The sequence below is a fragment of the Colletotrichum navitas genome, assembly GCF_030913465.1.
Source record: "Colletotrichum navitas strain CBS 125086 chromosome Unknown LY79scaffold_1, whole genome shotgun sequence".
Taxonomy (NCBI): Eukaryota; Fungi; Ascomycota; class Sordariomycetes; order Glomerellales; family Glomerellaceae; genus Colletotrichum; species Colletotrichum navitas.
This window is the reverse complement of record NW_026850547.1, coordinates 727059-744507: the sequence shown is the minus strand read 5'-3', so window position 1 is coordinate 744507 and position 17449 is coordinate 727059. Positions and strand designations below refer to the sequence as shown.

Genomic DNA, 17449 nt, shown 5'->3' with positions numbered 1-17449 from the left:
GGGGAGGGGGGCCGCATAGGAAAGGGGATCTCTCGGCTCGCACGACATCGTCTTGCGATTTGATTCTATCTGAACTATCTAGGTAACTTTGGGTATCTATCTACGCCCGGCATTTCGCTTGTCCTTTCATCCCCTTCCCTCCCTCTCTGATGCATGCATCAAATGCACCCGGTGACTCAAGTCCGTCAAAGAACATGTTTCTTTCCCCCTCGTGTTCCAACCGCAGATCACTCCGCCGCCCCAGCCCTTTTGCCTGCGCAGCCGTGTGCGGGCGGCGCGTCGCGATGCTTGGGGCCAGAATACGGGCTGTCAGATCTGGCCCAGTGCCTCCGGCGTCCAGTGGGGGGAGCGGGACAATGCTTGGCTTTGCACGCCGAACACGTCATTCCTGTACTGTGAGGAGTCGAGAAGAGTCCGAAATGAATGAATATACTGCCTAGAGCTCGGATCCACAGATCAACGTGATGGCCAAGCAGGTGAATCTCAAAGTGTGTTTATGAATCTAGTATCTACAAGGGTGGGCTGCTGCAAGGTGTAGAGCTCTGTGGATGGTCTCCATGCTAACTCAACCCGTGTACCACGTGACAATCCCCTCCCCAAAAAAATGATGGCGTCCTCGTCATCGCCTGTGAATATCCTAATCCTCGTCACTCTAGGTGCCAGTTCTAATTTCTGTTCATTGTAACCTCCATTGTGACCTCCGTAGTAACCTCCATTATAATCAATTCCCAAAAATTGTTCTCACCATTGGTCGTAGGTAGGAGTAATGTTGGGGCTGCCCCAGTCGTCATTCGAGGCATCGTTCCAGGTGTCCTTGGGGTCCACAATGTCAGAACAATTAGGATTGCTCCAGCCGTCATTCGAGGTTCTTCTCGACTCCTCACATGTACCCCTTTCCGCGGGAACCCGAATCCTACACCATGTGCTCTCCTTACTTCTTCTGTACGTCTGCGTCAGGTCTTAGGGCCTCGGAGTCCTTCGTCACAGCGGCCGCGACAGCCGGGGATGTAGCCACGCCGGCGTTGTCGTCTGGGCCAGGCCTTCGGAGCAAAGGGCCCTCGTTCGCGCCGGGCGTCGCCGCTCGAGACCGGGGTTCGTCAGCCGCGGGCCCCGGGAGCCCTCTGCAGCGCTAGATGTGACAGATTGAGATTGTCTGCTTTGATCATCTCCTAGCTGGTTGAGGTCGAGAGAACGAGAACAGAAAAGTTCGCCTTCCTCAAACGACGGGAGTTCGTCGTACATGGGATCCCCGTCTCGGAGTTCCCAGGTGATGCCGTAACGCGCGGCTTCTTGTATGACGTTGGTCGATCGTCCAACGAGGGCGAGCATCTTCTTAATGGCCTGACGGAACTCTCCTTCAAGACCGACGTTTCCGCTAGCAATAACTTGCTTATCACGAGAAAGCGTGACGTAGTAGGTGGTCTTGGTCTGGTCGAAGTTCTTGTGCTGCAAAGTAAAGCAGATAAAGCCCTTCCAGTCAAACTCTGACGGTAGCAGTTCGTGGGCAGGATTTATGTTGTACATTGTCGGATCGTTAAGCAGCGAGCACATAGTGTTGGCGAGAGGCTTGTATCTCTTCTCATCCGTGGTGCTCCCTCGTTTATCATTGATCCAGATGTCCACTCGCGGTAGGACCTCCCGCTTGCGCTCTGCGAAGATCATAGATTATTGGTTGGCTAGCGAGAACCTAGGTGACAGCACACTGCTAAGCTCGAACTGGCTGCCGGGATAGCTTCCTATGGTGAGGAAGGGCGACGATATTGTTGACGCTTGCGAGCAAGGTCGTTTAGGTGCGAAGATTATAGATTACTAGTCGGCTAGCAAGAACCCAGGTGACGGCACACTGCTAAGCTCGAACTGGCTGCTAGGATAGCTTCCTATGGTGAGGAAGGGCGACGATATTGCTGACGCTTGCGAGCAAGGTCGTTTAGGCGTACGGCCCTGGTCCATAACGTCTGGCTCTTGCCGAGGGCGTTAGAGGTTTTCCCCTTCTATTTTATGCAGTCAGTAAATATATATGTACAGTCAAGAGCTTTTGATTACTTACTATTAGAGGCAGTAGCGCACTTACTTAACGTTATAGCTAGGGTAGCTAGATCAGATTCTGCGTCCATAGTTGCTTCATTCTTCGTAAAGAAGAAGACTTGAGAGATCAAGTGGCTAGGAATGGTGTTAGATCTGTTAAGAGCCTTCTGTATATATAGACAAGAGCTTTGTGTGAAGAGAGGATAACGCTTTCAGGAAAAGGTCTCTACCAGGCGTCAGGAGGGTTAATTTAAGGAGGAAGAGATGTTAGCTAGAATAGAGTAACAAGCTCGTACCTAGTCTTACTTTCTGTTGCTATTTTCACGCTGTTTTGTCAGGTGAGGGCAACTTGTGACAACAATTAGCAAAGCTTCTTGTGAGAGACACAACATAAACAGGCGCAAAAGAACAAGTAACAAACAAAGTATGACAATTATCAAGCTCCTTTAAAGGAATCTTCTCAAGCTCATAACACAAGGGTTATCAGGTCTCAGTTGCATATGCAAAGGGCAAACAAGGAATAATAAAATGTGTTTGTTTGTTGTATTAGCCAACCTGTCGTTGCTTGTTCAAGACCATTGACGTTTAGATAGATCTTTGGCGGTGTGACAAGGGCATTTTATTACCTAAGATTGTTTATTTTGTTTGCTTTGCTTCACTTCTGACGCAGGCGGTAGGCACGCGTAGGTGCACGCGTACCCACTTGTTCCTTCCTTTGTGATCTTCTTTCCTGGCTTATTAACCAGTGTTGTGTAGTTTTCTATTGTGTGCTAGATCTACCAGAAGTCAACAGCCAAAGCGTCTGTCTTGCGAGATTCCATCCGGATGGCGGATCAGGTACATAAATTTCTGGTGTCCTGCGGTACTCTTTGGCGCTTCCTCCGATTGTCAAGCAGATTCTGCGACCTTCCTTCCATTTGCCTGACCCACCCAGGTCGACTTCCATCCACCCGTTTCTTTCTGTCCTATGGGGGCTTTATTTTTTGTTTTGTTGTTTTGTTGTGTCTCCAGAAGCCCAGAGCAAACAGTCCATCAGCGAACACAAGAAGCTATGAGACTTAGAGTCCTCTTCAGTGCAACACTTCACGACATTGCTCGACGGGCACCCAGTAAGGTTTTAGTGGTTTTCAGAACTGCCAGATCAAATTGAGCGAGATAAATGTCTCTAAATCATCTTCCTCAAAACGTGGCGTCCCTCAGTCCCCCATGGCCGGCCTGCCCTGCCACCAGTCACGTTGCTAGCCATGTCCTCTCTATTATCAATCTCATACGAATTCAAGATGAGAAAATGAGATACACCCGAGAGCAAGCAGAGTGGTTATGCGAGACCAAATAATACAAAATCGCAAATGAGGGAGAGTCGAGCATACGACCCCCTCGAGCCCTCTAGAGGCTCTGTCCATATCCAGTCATCAAATCATTAGCCCATCCCGCGCCCAAGCGGACAAGTTTTGTCACACACGCTACAACTGCCCACAAGCAGCTGCCAACGTATCCATCGCACACCTTTCCAACCTCCATTTACTGGCTCGGAAAGCTATGGTAGTCCAAGGCCCACTCGAGAGACTGGAACGGATCCTGTGACGCTTGGGAGTAGCCCAAGCCGGCACTCGGCACCTCGCCGAAGAGGGATTCGTACGTCTTGCTCACGGGGTTGGCGGGGAAGAGCTGGAAGTCGTTGCCACAGAACTCATCGGCGCCGCCATTAAATGTGTCCTCGAAGCCCTCATCCACCTCGGCCAGAGAGTTTGGTGTGTAGAGCATGGCATTGCCCTGGCCAATGGGAGAAATGTGAGGGGCAGTCTGGACGGCATCCATCTGAGGCTGGCATGTGGGAACAGGCTGATAGATGGGGAATGCCATGTTCATCTTTTCGGCGAAGACAGACCGGTCAGGGGTGGGGAGTTGGGCGTGGGCACCATAGATGTCCTCATTCACAGTGAAGTCGGGGCCCTCCTGGTACGAGTAGGGGCCATAAGACACATCGGTGGAGGGGGTGTTGTGGTCCGACGGGGACATGGACATGTCAAGCTGACCATCGAACGGGCCCGAAACACCGAGAACTTGGTCAAAGTCTTCGTCCGAGATGTAGGAGGGGAACTCCATGCCATCAATGTGGGAAGCAAAGTCGCCCACGGGACCGATGGTGTGCAGGGGAGCAAGAATGGGGTCGTTGAAGTTGAACTGCGCCTGGTCCATTGGCGGAGGGGGGTGGCAGCGCTGCTGGTAGAAGGAGTAGGCATGTGGATGAGCTGGGGGGTGGAATGCGTCACGCTGCCGGCCTTGCTCGACGACTTCTTGCCGTTGGTCTTGGTGCGAACGTATTGCCAGCCGTGGGCCTTCTCCATGTGCTGCTTGCAGTTTGATTCCCGCTTCGACTTGTAGGGGCACGGCTTGTACAGGCACTCGTACATGGGCGGTGCCGAGGAGTGCTTGTCGTTGTGGTGGCGGTCCATCTCCTTCTCGGTGGGCCAACCGTACTCGTGGTATTTGCAGGACTTGACAGGGCATTTCCAAGGGCGGGAGTGAGTCTTCTCGTGCTTGGTCAAGTCACAAGGACGCTTGAACTCCTTGTTGCAACCAGGCTCGCGGCACTTCTTGGGGGCAAGCTCCTCGGGGCTCGCGTTCTTCTTGCGGCGGGCCATAGAGCGCATGATCTCCTCGTCGTCTTCTAATTGCTGGCTCAAGGAGCGCTTCATCTGGACGGGGCTCTTGGCGTCGTCAAGGTCGACCTCCAAGCCGGTCGCCATGGAAATGGCCTTTCCGTCCTTGCGAACGCGGACGAGCTCGGCTGGGCGTCCGTTCTCGGTGATGCCGCCGAACAGCTTGATTTCGTCGGTCCTGGAGAGGAGGTCAGCACAGTGAAGCGGGAGATGAGGGTGGGTGTCGTACGGGTCAACGTCCATCTCAGCAGCGTCTGATTCCTTGGCGGCAGCAAGTTGGCCGGCGTACTGGCGAATCTGTTCCACGAGGTCGATGAAATACCCGTTAGTGTAAGGCCGGTCGTTGGGTCGAGTCTGTTCTCGGTCGCTGAGGTATTCCACGGTGGCTTGAATGCAGCGGATCGACGTCAGGCAGAAATCGAGGTACAAGGCGGCGGTCTTGGTCCTCTCCTTCATCAACGATCGATAAGTATTTCCCCAAACTCCAGTTTGATTCAGGAGCCGACTTACCGGTGCCATAAAGATGAGCGTCTTTTCCAGGTCTCTCAGGCAGATGATCTCCTTCTCTCTGATACGCCTGGGAACGTCAAGAACAATCGGCTCGAAGTCCTTGAGGGCGGGCTTGGCCCGGAGTGGTCGAAGAATGTGCTCTTGGATGCGGTTGGCGGCCTTGGAGGTCAGGGCGGGAAGCTTCTCCATGGTGGAAGAAGCGTTGGCAGCAGAGCGGGTGATGGCGGATGCCTTCTTTGAAGCAGTGGTCGCAGTCTCTGTCTCGGCGGTATGCGCGACAGAGGTGCCGAGTCCGCTGTCTGATTCATGATGTCTCGAGGAGCGACGGGTTCTGGGGCGCAGGATGCGACGTTCCGCCTCCTTGGACTTTCCCTTTGCCATGGCGGGGTCAACGACAGGAAGGTTCAGGAAGCCTCTGGGCACGGGAAGGCTGTCGTCTCGGAAAGACTTGGCCTTGGGGGAGACGAGGGTGATGTTGGCAAGTGACTTGTCGATGTCGTCGACAAACAGTGCCATACGGCGGCGATGGGCATCGACGACGTCGTCCAGGTTGGTCTGGGAGCGTCGAAGGCTTGGGGGAGCAGTCAAAGCATCGTCAAGGGAAGATGTAGGACTGGTGGGAGAATGGAAGGTAGCACCCTTGCGGAGGCTGTTGGTCTTAAGAGTGAGGCGACTGCCGGCAGAGGACTCCGGGGGAGTCACCGGAGGAGTCCTGCGTCGAGGGTTGACGGAGACGGACATGGTGACGGTGATGACACGGGTGTCCACAACTCTGTCAACTACGGCGTGTTAGACGTCTTGCGGGTTCACCAAGTTGTAGGGCTGAAGAGAGCAGCGGCGGGAGTGAGTCACAACCAGGAGCACGCTGGTAGGCTCGATGGCGTAGTCCTAAACTCTTGAGCAAGCCCAAGGTTCAGGATTGGTCAATGTGGCGGAAAATGGTTTGAGATAGGAAACGTGCGGGTGAAGGACATGAAAGAGAAGAGGAGACCGAGTCTTACGTTGAGATGGGGCGGAGATGGTATCGATGAGGACGGTGTAGATATGATACGGCAGACAGCGAAGCAGGCGAGTCGATTTAAGTCGAGGCCGAAATCAGTCTGCCTGATTTTGAGGGGTTTCTGGGAGCGGGACAGATATCTGAGACGGCGTACAATTTGCGGCTTTTCGTCGCAGTAGTACGCGTCGGCGAGCAGACGAGGATGGAGGAGGGAAGAAATTGTGGTTTGTAGTAGGGTCCGTGGGATGTATCCGGAGGAAAGAGGAGAGGCAGGCGGGGTGGGTGGTGCGCGGCGGCCTCAGTGGAACAAGGCGGCGTGCGTGTCGTGTCGTGTCGTGTCCCAAAGAGTCGGGAGCCACGGATAGGACTACTGATAGAAAAAGCAGGAAGATGGATGGACGATGAGGAAGAGGGGGATTCGGTCGAAGGAAAGGACGATGAGGGTTGGGGGGGTAGGAGGGAAAAAGAGGCGTGGTCGTGAGCGAGGACGTGGAAGGCACGGTCGAAGGTCTTCGAGGTTGATTAGAAAAGCAGTACAGCAAGCAGCCGCCAGCACTGGAGTTCAAGGCGCGCTGGACCGACGGGCGGACCAAAACTATGGAAGGCGCCCGCCCGGGGTGAGAGACTGCTGCCTAATCGACTGGCCAATGAGAGAACGTCGCCGCCAACCCAGTGGAGGCGGAGTCTGGGCTTTTCGGTCCAGGGAAGGATCGGACCCCCTGTCAACAGCGACCCTCGAAAGGTACGTACCTCTCTCTCTGTGTCTCTCTCCCTTTCTCTCTCTCTCTCTCTCTCCCCGCTCCTTCCTCCCTTGCCATCTTTTCCGCTGCGGGCGCCGAAATAGAACAGATTTTGTCTGGCAACTAATTCCGGGCTCAGGTCGACCCGCTGTGAAGATCACCGCAGCTCTGCAGCAAACTGCTGGAACCGCAGGGCGGTGGACGAAAGCGTTAGTGTCCTGAGCACAGCCCGAATCAAGCATCGATGTAACTAACATATGAGCAGAGACCACATAACATACATCCTACGGAGATATTCTCAAAGGTTATGCGATACCCTCGCCCTTAGCATTACACTATACTACACCACAGCACTCGCCCGTGTCGCAGCATTGAGCTTCAGTCCGTTTACTAATCAGGGGTACGGAGTGGTGTAACGACAACATGAGTAACGAGAGAGAGAGAGAGAGAGAGAGAGAGAGAGAATGTGTAGCAGGGCTGGACGCTTTGCTTTACGACCACCTTACGACCTTGCTGACAGCGAACGACACCGACCGTAAGCACGGCGGCAATGAAACCCGACCAATGCCCCCCGTTCTCCGTGTCTGTTAATTCCCACCGTCATGGCCGTACGTTTGTGGGCCTCTCGGACTCCCTCTTGGCATCCATCTAACCATCTCGCCGACCCGTATCCGTAGTATTACGAATGACCTACGGATACTCTGTACGGCTGCTTTTTCTGCTCGCAAATCCCAATGGGTCCGGAGCAACAGAAAGAGCCGGGGCCAGGGCTGTAGTGTACTGTACGCTACACTCCTCGGGTGCAGGGTAGAGAGTCTAGGGTGCTCTATCCGTACGAACCCAGGAACCGCTGCTTCTCCCTGCCGAATATCCGTACTTTACACAGCGTTACCTTACAGATGGAGACGATGAAATGTGTTTAATCGAGTTTCAACATGCACCGCCGAAAATGGTCTGAAGTGGCTTGGGGCTCATCCCGGTTTCTCACTGTCGCCAACTCGGAACGATGGCCTGGCATAACGAGAAGATGCATTCGCTGAGATGGGCACACGGGTGACTGGAATCGCAGTGTGTACCATTACATACACCACACCGTCTACACGGCCAAAGGTGTCAAGTGTCATCTCAGCCTGGCAGGGCGTAGCATAGCAGCGCGCTGCATTGCATTACACTGCGCTGCGCTGCACACACACACAGCACATCTCGACATGGCTCAACTGCACCCACCCCCCGCCTGTTGCACCGGCCGTGGCGTTGAGGCCACTAACGACGACAAGACTGGAACAAGACTAACAGATCAACACAACCGAATGGCAAGACTGGACCGGCGGACGCTTGAGGGTTTTCTGCATATGCATGGTCCTTTCGCCTCTACCCAATTTGGCCGCACTCGCTTATTATCCTCGTCCAAATTAGCCCATCAAAACCAGAGTCCAGAGACCAGCCCCGCCTATCAATCTCCACCCGCCAACCTGATCCATGCCTTCCCACTGGATCGTTTCATTCTCCGCCAATCTGGTACCATCCTAAGCGAACAGTTGGCTCCTCAATTCCGCTCTCTGAGCAGTGAAAATCCTCAGCCTCCTCCGCAGGACCGTCGGGGACAACCCCCCCCCCCTCTTGGCATTTACCCAAACCGGCAAACGGGCTCCAGTCTCGAATTGAGACCAACATTGTCAGTCGATTAAGCCGCCAACAATGCGGAAATTGACCAATCATGTCTCCAGGCTCTTACCCTTGCCGCTTGCCGCACCACTGTGATATCAGTGTCTCCATCGACCCGTGGCCCGTGATCCATGGCCCGTGGAGTTTATTGATGACGGATCCACTCGGAGCCAAGTCCTAGGTCTCGCTCACCGTTGGGTCAAGGACGGCTGATCATACTACTACAATCGGCTCGCCAAGAGGGGAGTCCTGACGGCCGCCCGGTGCTTGTCGAAAGTCGGTACACTCTGTTCGCTCGGCCACGGGATTAGCAGGGATGGAGGACGGCAGCGGGCGCTCATCGTCCCCTATCCTGTGTCACCAATCCCGTGTCATACACGACATACCTACTACGTGCTACCTACTCTGCGCACCCCGGTCTGATCAGCAAAGCAGAGCCCACCAGTCCGGTCTGGGTCGCCCGATGACGTCCGGCGCAGAGCGCGCCGTGATGAGGTTGCATCTGAGGACTACTCGATGTTTAGCAATGCGCAGGTTCGCGCTGGGCTTGCGGGCGTTTGCACTCCCCCTATTGAGGATATCGGAACACACAAACGTGAGCAACATGGACCTGCGTGGTTTGACTGACTCGTCACCGAGCTTGCGTCGTTTGGAGCTTGGCGCTTTGCTCTGATGGTAGTGTTACCTACTGGATTGCGCGGCTGCGCGCACCAACCCCCTCCAGGGTCAGTATTCGGGTTCGCACTCTGCCGTATGAGCGTCGTTGCTGCACGGGACTTTGAGTGAGTGCAGGGGGAGCAGTCGCATGATGGGCTAGGTACGCATTCGCTTGCAGGTACGCAGGCCAAATGAGCCTTCGTTAGCCAATTGCTCACCACCACCACTCCTCCTCATCTCTCTCTCTCTCTCTCTCTCTCTCTCTCTCTCTCTCTCTCTCTCTTTCCCTATCTTTCCCTCTTTCTATTCTCCACACGTAGGGCTGGTGTGGCTGTCATAGTGACTCCGACTCAAGCCAATCCAATAAGGTGGACTGGTCGAAGCAGAAACTCAAAGCAAGCCTTTTGACTCAGAGCCGGCTCTCGGCCGCAACCCGCGCACTCATCAGACGAGAGACGGTGTCCCGTCATACCTCCCTCCAACTGAGCCGCTTCGTCACCACTCACCTCCTTTTCGTTCCTCAAACTAGTCTCTCCCGTATTCCAAGACGCAAGACGTGAGACTTGGGGAACCTCGTTTCTCTTTGGCCATGCAGACAGGGCATGTGCTTTTGCTGCAGTCTTACTGGTTCACGAAGCCCGTCTTGGGTGACACGTACTCCGTCACGAACCAGCGATTTCTAATCCAAACCAGTCTGCCCTCCAGTCAGCCTTGTGGATCCCGTCTTCCACCAACCATCTCCGTGGGAATTGGGCAGCCTATCACCGGACTCCGCTCTGCCGATCTCTACAGCCACCTCCCGACTACGTTGTGGTTTACGTCGTCGCAAGGCATCAGCATTTTCGGCATTGTCGTCTCCTTCTTCGAACACTGCGTTCCTAGCACCGTAGCAGCATACCCTCCTATCCACGCACGCGCCCTTTGAGAGGGGGGCTGCATGTATCCCAGTGACACACAAGTGACAGGAGACTTTATCGGATGGATTCGAGGAAGCATGTTGTTTGTCCCCGTCTCGCCCCCAACTGGATTGAAAGAAAGGCCACGAATCTGCATCGTCAATGAACGCCAATCTACTTGTGCCAAATGAGCCAAAGTCTGGCTGCATCCTTGTTTTATTTCTGCCTTTGGACTTGTTATCGGTACTCCCAGCTTGGCGGCCCTCTAGGAATCGGGTCGATCCCAGGTCCATGCACGTCAGATTCCCAAAGGACCTCGCAGGCGAACCTTGTTTCTGGCGCGCCCCTCCAGACATGCTTTCATTCTTTTCGGGAGGGGCGAGCCACGGAATTCGGGATTCAAAGGCGTCAATTTCCGTCTCATCAGTTCATCTACTTCTGCTGTCTACTGTCGCCCCCCTCCAGCCCAGCCGCGCCGGCCAAGCCGCGTCTACCGCCGCTGGTTGGGGGCCGCTCGCCATCGCTCTTCGACTTCCTCCATCAGCTCGTCCAGTGACAACCCCGGAGCGGATTCCGGTGGGCTCGCGGCAGTGTCGTCCCGCGCTCCCCAGCCGCTTCCGTCCTCCAGCACGACGCTCAGGAGCGGGCCCCTTCTCGCCCTCGCCCCCATGGTCATATCTCGATCTGTCCTGGCCATGGACCTTTGCAGCGGGCGAGGGACGAGGTGCGCCGTTGAGTCTTCGGGCTGGAAGGGCTGGCTGTCTGCGCTCCAGCCGGGGCTGGCCGTAGAACCACTTGGTCCTTGGTCCTGGTCCTGGTCCTGGTCTTGATTGCCACTGCGATACCCTGGTGTTCTCTGCACGTGTTGTGAATGATGCTCGTGGCCTTCGGCGTTGCATTGCTCCCGACGAGTTCGTTCCCGCCGTACGGCCTTCTCGTACCGAATGTTCGTATAAAGCGGCCGGCGGGCCAGGCGGACCTCTGTCGGATCCGTGCCCTCGTGCCGGCTTCTCGACGACGGCCCGGAGCGTCCCCGACGCGGATCCCGCCGCGGTCCTGTACCCCCGCAAGCATCGCGACTCACCGGGCGTCCCGCGGCGTGCAGGTGCTTGTCGCCGATGAAGCCGTACCGTCTGGATGCTTCCGCGGCGGCGTCCTCTGGCCGGAACGGCAGGTTGTCGTCGTCGTCGTCGTCGTCGTCGTCGTCGTCGTCGTCGACGACGAACACCGGGCCGCTACACACTGCTGCGTTAGCTTCCTCCTCGAGACAGCGGGGACACTTGCCGTTGAGCGGTTCGAGGGCCGGCTTGGGCCGGCATTTCTCCTCCCTCGGGGGCGCGGCGGGGGCGGGGAAGAAGCACAGGCAGAAGAGAACCAGCCACGGGCTCCTACGGTCTTGTTCTCGCCGACTTCTCGTCGTCGACGACAACGCCGCCGCGTGGGCGTGTCCCCTGCGGCGCCTCTTCTCGTCGTCGCAGGTGATTACCTCGGTCCGGCCGTGTCGGCAGCCCTTGTAGATGGTTTGCTTCCTCCAGCACATGCTTTCTACTCACCGTGTTCCTTGGAGGGCTTCAGTTTAGAGCTTGGCTTCTCGGGGCTCAGGGTTATGTAGCGCGTGGTGTTCTTGTTGGTTTCGGCAGACGAGTCTGGAGACGCCCAGCCCAATGTGAAGAATGCCGTGAATGTTATAGTGCGTACGGGAAGCCTGAAGAACGGCCATGGATGGATACCCTGTGCCGGATCTTGTAGGTAGTTCAGTCATGTGTTCGAGCTGGCGACAAGGCCCTCCCATGCAATTTTCTCTGTGAAGTCGTCGCTCTTTGTTCACAATGCCGAACAACTACATTGTCCAGGCAGACATCGCCTCTGTTCCCGAACGGACGGTTTAGCACGATACGGAACACTCCCTCCCCCCCAGAGAGGCAGACGCAAACCACACCACAGCAGAGTCCCCGTCGTTGAGCCTACTGTGTCGCTCGCTCTGTTGTCAAGGAGTGGAGTTGCCGAGGTTGCGACGGAGTTATCAACGTTCTCCGGTAAAATTACAATGTGTCCGCCAGCTTGCCATATCATAAAATTACCTTTCCGCCCATCTTTTGCGCTTGGTTTGTTCGTATTTCTATTTTGGAGAGGGTTTCTTGTCGGCTGTACTGACGCTTTGTTTGCCGACTCTCCTTCCCTTGGGTTGGGACCACCAGTCAACCCGGCCAGCCCCGTCAGCCGCTCTCCTTGAACAACCGCAAAACACAGCCTCTGGCTCTAAAGAGCTGCGTCCGGCATTAGAAGTAGTCGGTCTGGTTCCAGAAAAGAAAAAGAAGAAATTGGTATGTGGGCTTATGTCCTTGCCTGGTATCAATGTACGTTTTTTTTTTTCCGAACAAGGGAAGCGGCAAAGTATCACGACAGCCCGTGTTCCCTTTGGGCCGTGTATCCAACCTTTCTTTGCCTTGCGCGTAAGGGATGGAAACGCTGCCCTCTTGCCTCAAGAGTAAGCCTCCTGACCGAATCAAACAAGGAAGCGACCTTTGGGGGGGGGATATGTCTTTGAGCAAATCTGAGTCAAAAAGGCCCCCGTGGCCCCCATGACTGTAGGCCAGCCAGACTTACACCACGACCTGTTGAGTTTCTCTGCCAAGCTCTATTCTTCCCCCCTCCTTTTCTTTTTCCTTAACGATCAAATCCGAGCAAGCGAGCATGGGCTTCTCATGGCCTTCCCTAGGACGCTGGACGTCCCGTAGAGCCCGTTCCTCTTCGGCCTCACTCGAGCCGCTTCGGAGTGTTTCCAACGGCCGCGCTATGACGACGACAGTGTGCTACTCCCCCAACGGCGGGGACCAATGCGCCTCACCGTCAGGGCTCGCGCCATACGACGAGATTTCGTCGCCGTCGTCATCATCGCCTTCGTCGTCTCCCGCCAGCGAGCACCACCAGAGGTTCCCGACCGGCCTCTTTGGAGTCCAGACCTACGGCGTTGAGGAGACGGAGGCGCTCGCAAAAGGTGAGTCCCCCCACGCGCTCGACGCGCTGCGCCGGCGGCAGAAGGAAGCTGAGAGACGTCTGAGGAGTGACAGGAAGGAAACGAATCCGCGCGTCTGGTCGCGGGCGGTTTCCTCTGCTCGGGGGCGCCGGCCGAGGGAAGAGGAGGCGGCTCCGCAGCGGCGGCGAATCCACCATCACAAAGACCACCGATATCACTACGACCACATCCGGCCGCGCAAAGATGCGTCCTTCAAAGAACGGCATGACGGGTCGAGAGAGGTGAATCATTGTCACAGCCGGGAGGGCGGGGCAGTAGACGATGCTAATGCGTGACGCAGGCCGAAGACGTCGAGGAGGAGCCCAGCGGAGACGGAGAAGGTTCCTCGTTTGCCGCACCTGCGCTTCCCGGAGTTTGGGCTGATGATGAAAGAAGCTGGTATTTCGGCCACGATCGAAGGTAGTGACCCCACGTCTGTCCATGGGGAGGGTATAGACGTGGAAGCGTCCTCGAACGAGAGTATTTTGTCAAAGGACAGGTCTCCGAGCTGCCTACTTGGTCTTCGTGACAACGACGACACCGGAGGCCGGGAAAGCCCCGAGAAACCGACAAAAGACGAGCCGGGAATTCACCGACCCGCGTCTGACGACTTTGAAGGCCGGCAGATGGACGAGGAGGAAGAAGCTCCCCACGGACTGAGCTACGATATCCCTCGTCCTACCACCGGCCTGGGCTGGTACGAAGATGATGCGTCGTCGGTGAAATCCGCCGTCGACCACTCCGACTCGCAGTCGAGCGTGCGCGACCCTGGCGGATCGGCGGAAAGCATCACGCTGGAATCGCAACCCCATCCTGTACACCAGGACCCTTTACGATGCAGTCCGTTTATCCGCTGCTGCTCTCAAGCGTCACCTTTACCCGAGGTAGGGGAGACCCCGACAACAGAAAACAAGCACAGCAAGCTGAACCCGTCTATGAGCACCGTCATGAAGCACACGAGTAGCTTCCTTCAGTTCAGCACGGACGACGACGACGATGACTGGCTGGGCCCACGGCCCGAGGAATCTGGTTCAGCCTCACATCAACATGTCGAATACCCCCCCGCTCACGCAGAACCCTCCTCTAACTCCATCGTGGATGACTCAAATCCTGTCTCCCCTACATCACGTAGATCCTTTTCAATCTCAAGAGAAGAGCAAGAGCAAGAGCAAGAGATCGACGACATCCTCGACATCTACGCAACCTCCCCTGACTGTGTCCCCTCCACCACACCCGTCCAATACAGCGACTTGCCCCCTTATCCCCCATACCACCCCTCCGCCTCCGCCCCCCTCCGCACGATCGCTCGCGGTCTCTCTCTACCTCCCACAACCTCCTTCGCCGACCTCCAGGAGTGCCTCGCCCGCAACGCAAACATCCTCCGCTACCTCGTCCTCCACCGCATCCCATCCCCCTCCATCAACCCCATCGAGTACGTCACCGACCTCGTGGAGCCGATCCTCCCGCTCCCTCTCCCGCCGCACCCCTCCCTCGCCCAGAATCACCCCCCGCACCCGCGGCGGCGCGAGTACACCGGCCTCCTACAGGCAGTCCGCTCGGTCCAGTGGTCCGCCGACGCCATCAACGACATGCTCGCCGTCGTCGACTCGGATCCGTCGCCGCCGGGGAGCTGCGGACGCCCCTCGACGGCGCTGCCCATGTTCCGCAAGCTCCGCGCCGCGGACGCGCAGCGGAAGGGGTGCCTCACGTCCGCGCAGCTGCACAGGCTGCACCGCCACGGGGTGTCGCTGCTCGACGTGTTGCAGATGAACGACGTCCCCAAGGTCGTCGCCCGCGGGCTGAGCGAGCGGTTCATGGAGGCGGCCGAGAGCGGCGTGTTGGAGATCGCGAAGGAGGGCAACCTGCTCGACGAGGAGGGCGCCCTCCTGGAGCTGCTGGTAGACCCGGACGATATCGTTCCGACGAGCCCTGGGAGCGAGAGGAGGGGCAGGCCTCGGGTATGGAGCGGGCTGAGGAATTGTGTTGGTGTCGACGAGGATGACGGAGAGACGACGGACGACGAGAATGAGAACTACGAAGCGCAGGCGGCTGTTGGATCGCTTTTTCAACACGTGGACGACGGGCACGATGTCGACAACATGTCGTACACCGTGAGCCCCCTGTCTCCCGCCACGGATCCCGGCGAGCATGGCTGGGACCGCCACGAGGTATCCCCGCTGACGACGTCCTGCCGCCTCCAGGAGCTCGAGGCTCTATTCCACGAAGCCCGGGTTCTTTCTTCCGAGAAAATCCGTCCAGCCGACGGGACGACCCCCGACACGCCGCGCAAGACGCTCAGGAGGACGCGCATGCTCCGGACGTGCGGCGACAGGGGTGGCGTCCTGGTCGACGAGGAGACGGCCAAGAGCCCCGAGATGCAGCGCTTCTTCCACGAGATCGGGGCGGCGCCGCCGGCGGACGCGGACTCTCGGCTCGTCAAGGGGGGCAGGAGGAGCTGGGGCGTGGACCTCGGGGGGATGTTGAGCGCTTAGTCTTTTTTTTTTTTTTTTTTTGTACGGGCAGGAGTTGCGGGCTTTTGCATGGAGGCATACGGCGTAAAGGAGTGGGGATACAAGCCATAGCGTGATAATCCTAGAGCGTGATAATCCTAGAGCGTGATAATCCTAGAGATAAAAAGATTCATATGTCTGTCTACTTATCTTATGTACATCCAACAAATAGGTGGACAAAAAGGGGGGGGGGGGTATATTTACTTTTCCTTTTTACACATGCGCCCAGCCGTTGTATACGAGCACCTGCCCCTCGTTGATCAGGCAATGGACGCCCTTCTCCTCCCTCCCGTCCCCCTCGGCCTCCCACTCGGCGAGCCTCTTCCTCACAAGCCACTCCTTGACGCGGTCGCTCGTGAGCAGCCGCCGGATCCTGGCCTCCCAGGTGCCGACCACGATCCTCCAGAGCGAGAGCCAGCTGTCGCCGACGTCGCGGGGGTGCGCCCACTCGTACGCGCCAGGCGAGTACCCGACCCGCACGCGCGGGTTCAGGAAAACGCCCAGGCTCTCGGACAGCGGGTTGTCGGCGTGGATCAGGCAGCACTCGCTCGCCTCGAGGTGCTTCTCCTCGGCCAGCGAGTCCGGTACGGCGCGGAACTCGAGCCGCCGATGGCCCGACGCGCGGGACACCAGGAACGGCGCGGCGGGCATCGCCACGATGCCGTTCCAGCAGCTCCGCACGGGCACGGCGTCCGAATAGGTCTCCATCGCCTCCCGGCTCGCCCGCGACCGGAAGTACGGCCACGTCTGCATCAGGTGGCCTTGCCCGGCCGAGTCCCGCAGGGCGAACGTGTCGTAGTAGTACGGCGGCTGGGAGAAGTCGAGCGAGCACGCCGCGCCGTAGAGGCCGTTGTTGGTGTCGAGCAGGGCGAGGACGTCATCCGTCTGTGCGTAGGTGTATGTCTGGTTAGCCTCCGGTCCCTCACCACAACCACGTGGAGAAGAAAGTTCAACCTACAGTGAACACCACATCGTTCAAGAAAAGAACCTTGTCGAAGATCTCCCCTTCATCCCCCAGCTTCCACAGGTCCTTGAGCGTCAGGTTCCTCAGCCGAGCCAGGAAGGGGATCCGCCTCATCTCTCTCTTCCCTCTCGGCGTCGTGATCCACCCCTCCCTGGCCTCGCCTTGCGCGGGGACGGCCTCGACCTCCTCCTGGTGCGTCCTGTTGTCCAGCACGACGTTGCGGCGGACTCCCCTGCGGCCCAGCTCCTCGTCCAGCGCCAGCAACGCGGCCTTGCTGTCGTCCCAGCTCCCGCTCTCGTACACGCTCACGAAGACGTTGTCGCGGCCCAGCGCCTCGACGAGAGCCAGCACCGCGCCCGCCCAGTGGTCCCGAATCAGCGCCGCATCGTTGTAGTGCATGCCGGCGATGTACACCCGCTCGGCGCGCCGCGGGCGCTTCGGGTCGTGCCGCGGGGCGCCCGTCACCAGGCGCTGCACGCGCAGGGCTTCGAGGAAGTTGTAGACGGCGAAGACGAGGACGAGGTTGCGCAGGGCGCGGGAGCGGAGGAGGCGCCTGGCGCTGAGGCGTAGGCCGTTGAGGAGGCCCATCGAGGGATGGTCGAAAGGGGGAGGGCGCGAGGCGGGTAGAGCAGGTCGATTGACGGTAACGACTGGTCAGCCAGGGAGGTAGGTATATAGGGTTTAACGAATGAGTGTCTCGGTGGACAACGCCATCGAAACAGTCAGTGTATGCCGAACAGCACGTATGTCGTTGGCAGTTGCCTCAAGCTGGAGATTAGTGCTTAGTGAGCCCCTCCTTCACT

The 17449-nt window shown here is 57.4% G+C and overlaps 7 protein-coding genes across 7 annotated transcripts; 3 read left to right on the top strand and 4 right to left on the bottom strand.

Annotated features, from left to right (window-relative positions):
• Positions 1-494: 494 nt before the first annotated feature.
• Positions 495-1693, bottom strand: LY79DRAFT_532687 (uncharacterized protein). Its single transcript, XM_060556308.1, has one exon. It carries the CDS (start codon positions 1660-1662, stop codon positions 982-984), a length of 681 nt encoding a protein of 226 aa, XP_060420636.1. The 5' UTR covers positions 1663-1693; the 3' UTR covers positions 495-981.
• A 1853-nt stretch (positions 1694-3546) lies between these two features.
• On the bottom strand, positions 3547-5939 carry LY79DRAFT_664500 (uncharacterized protein; the record flags this gene model as incomplete). Its single annotated transcript, XM_060562901.1, has 4 exons — positions 3547-4248; positions 4299-4866; positions 4918-5138; positions 5199-5939. 4 exons carry the CDS (start codon positions 5937-5939, stop codon positions 3547-3549), a joined length of 2232 nt encoding a protein of 743 aa, XP_060420635.1.
• A 549-nt stretch (positions 5940-6488) lies between these two features.
• Positions 6489-7750, top strand: LY79DRAFT_8778 (uncharacterized protein). Its single transcript, XM_060565184.1, has 2 exons — positions 6489-7147; positions 7204-7750. The coding sequence occupies exons 1-2, from the start codon at positions 6600-6602 to the stop codon at positions 7352-7354; spliced, it is 699 nt and encodes a 232-aa protein (XP_060420634.1). The 5' UTR covers positions 6489-6599; the 3' UTR covers positions 7355-7750.
• Positions 7751-8146: 396 nt separating this feature from the next.
• LY79DRAFT_574526 (uncharacterized protein) lies at positions 8147-8626 on the top strand (the record flags this gene model as incomplete). Its single annotated transcript, XM_060559602.1, has 1 exon — positions 8147-8626. The coding sequence occupies one exon, from the start codon at positions 8147-8149 to the stop codon at positions 8624-8626; it is 480 nt and encodes a 159-aa protein (XP_060420633.1).
• A 2020-nt stretch (positions 8627-10646) lies between these two features.
• On the bottom strand, positions 10647-11696 carry LY79DRAFT_664499 (uncharacterized protein; the record flags this gene model as incomplete). The annotated part of the gene is made up of 1 exon (XM_060562900.1): positions 10647-11696. The coding sequence occupies one exon, from the start codon at positions 11694-11696 to the stop codon at positions 10647-10649; it is 1050 nt and encodes a 349-aa protein (XP_060420632.1).
• Positions 11697-12952: 1256 nt separating this feature from the next.
• Positions 12953-15664, top strand: LY79DRAFT_664498 (uncharacterized protein; the record flags this gene model as incomplete). Its single annotated transcript, XM_060562899.1, has 3 exons — positions 12953-13154; positions 13228-13414; positions 13474-15664. 3 exons carry the CDS (start codon positions 12953-12955, stop codon positions 15662-15664), a joined length of 2580 nt encoding a protein of 859 aa, XP_060420631.1.
• A 231-nt stretch (positions 15665-15895) lies between these two features.
• Positions 15896-17234, bottom strand: LY79DRAFT_574524 (cryptococcal mannosyltransferase 1-domain-containing protein; the record flags this gene model as incomplete). Its single annotated transcript, XM_060559601.1, has 2 exons — positions 15896-16567; positions 16641-17234. 2 exons carry the CDS (start codon positions 17232-17234, stop codon positions 15896-15898), a joined length of 1266 nt encoding a protein of 421 aa, XP_060420630.1.
• Between the last annotated feature and the right edge of the window lie 215 nt (positions 17235-17449).

Excerpts from the sequence above, each read along its gene's own strand:
- LY79DRAFT_532687 (XM_060556308.1), bottom strand. The coding sequence starts at position 1,662 with ATGATCTTCGCAGAGCGCAAGCGGGAGGTCCTACCGCGAGTGGACATC.
- LY79DRAFT_8778 (XM_060565184.1), top strand. The coding sequence starts at position 6,600 with ATGAGGAAGAGGGGGATTCGGTCGAAGGAAAGGACGATGAGGGTTGGG. Across the intron at positions 7,148-7,203 it reads GCAGGGCGGTGGACGAAAGC|AGACCACATAACATACATCC; the intron begins GTTAGTGTCCTG and ends ACATATGAGCAG.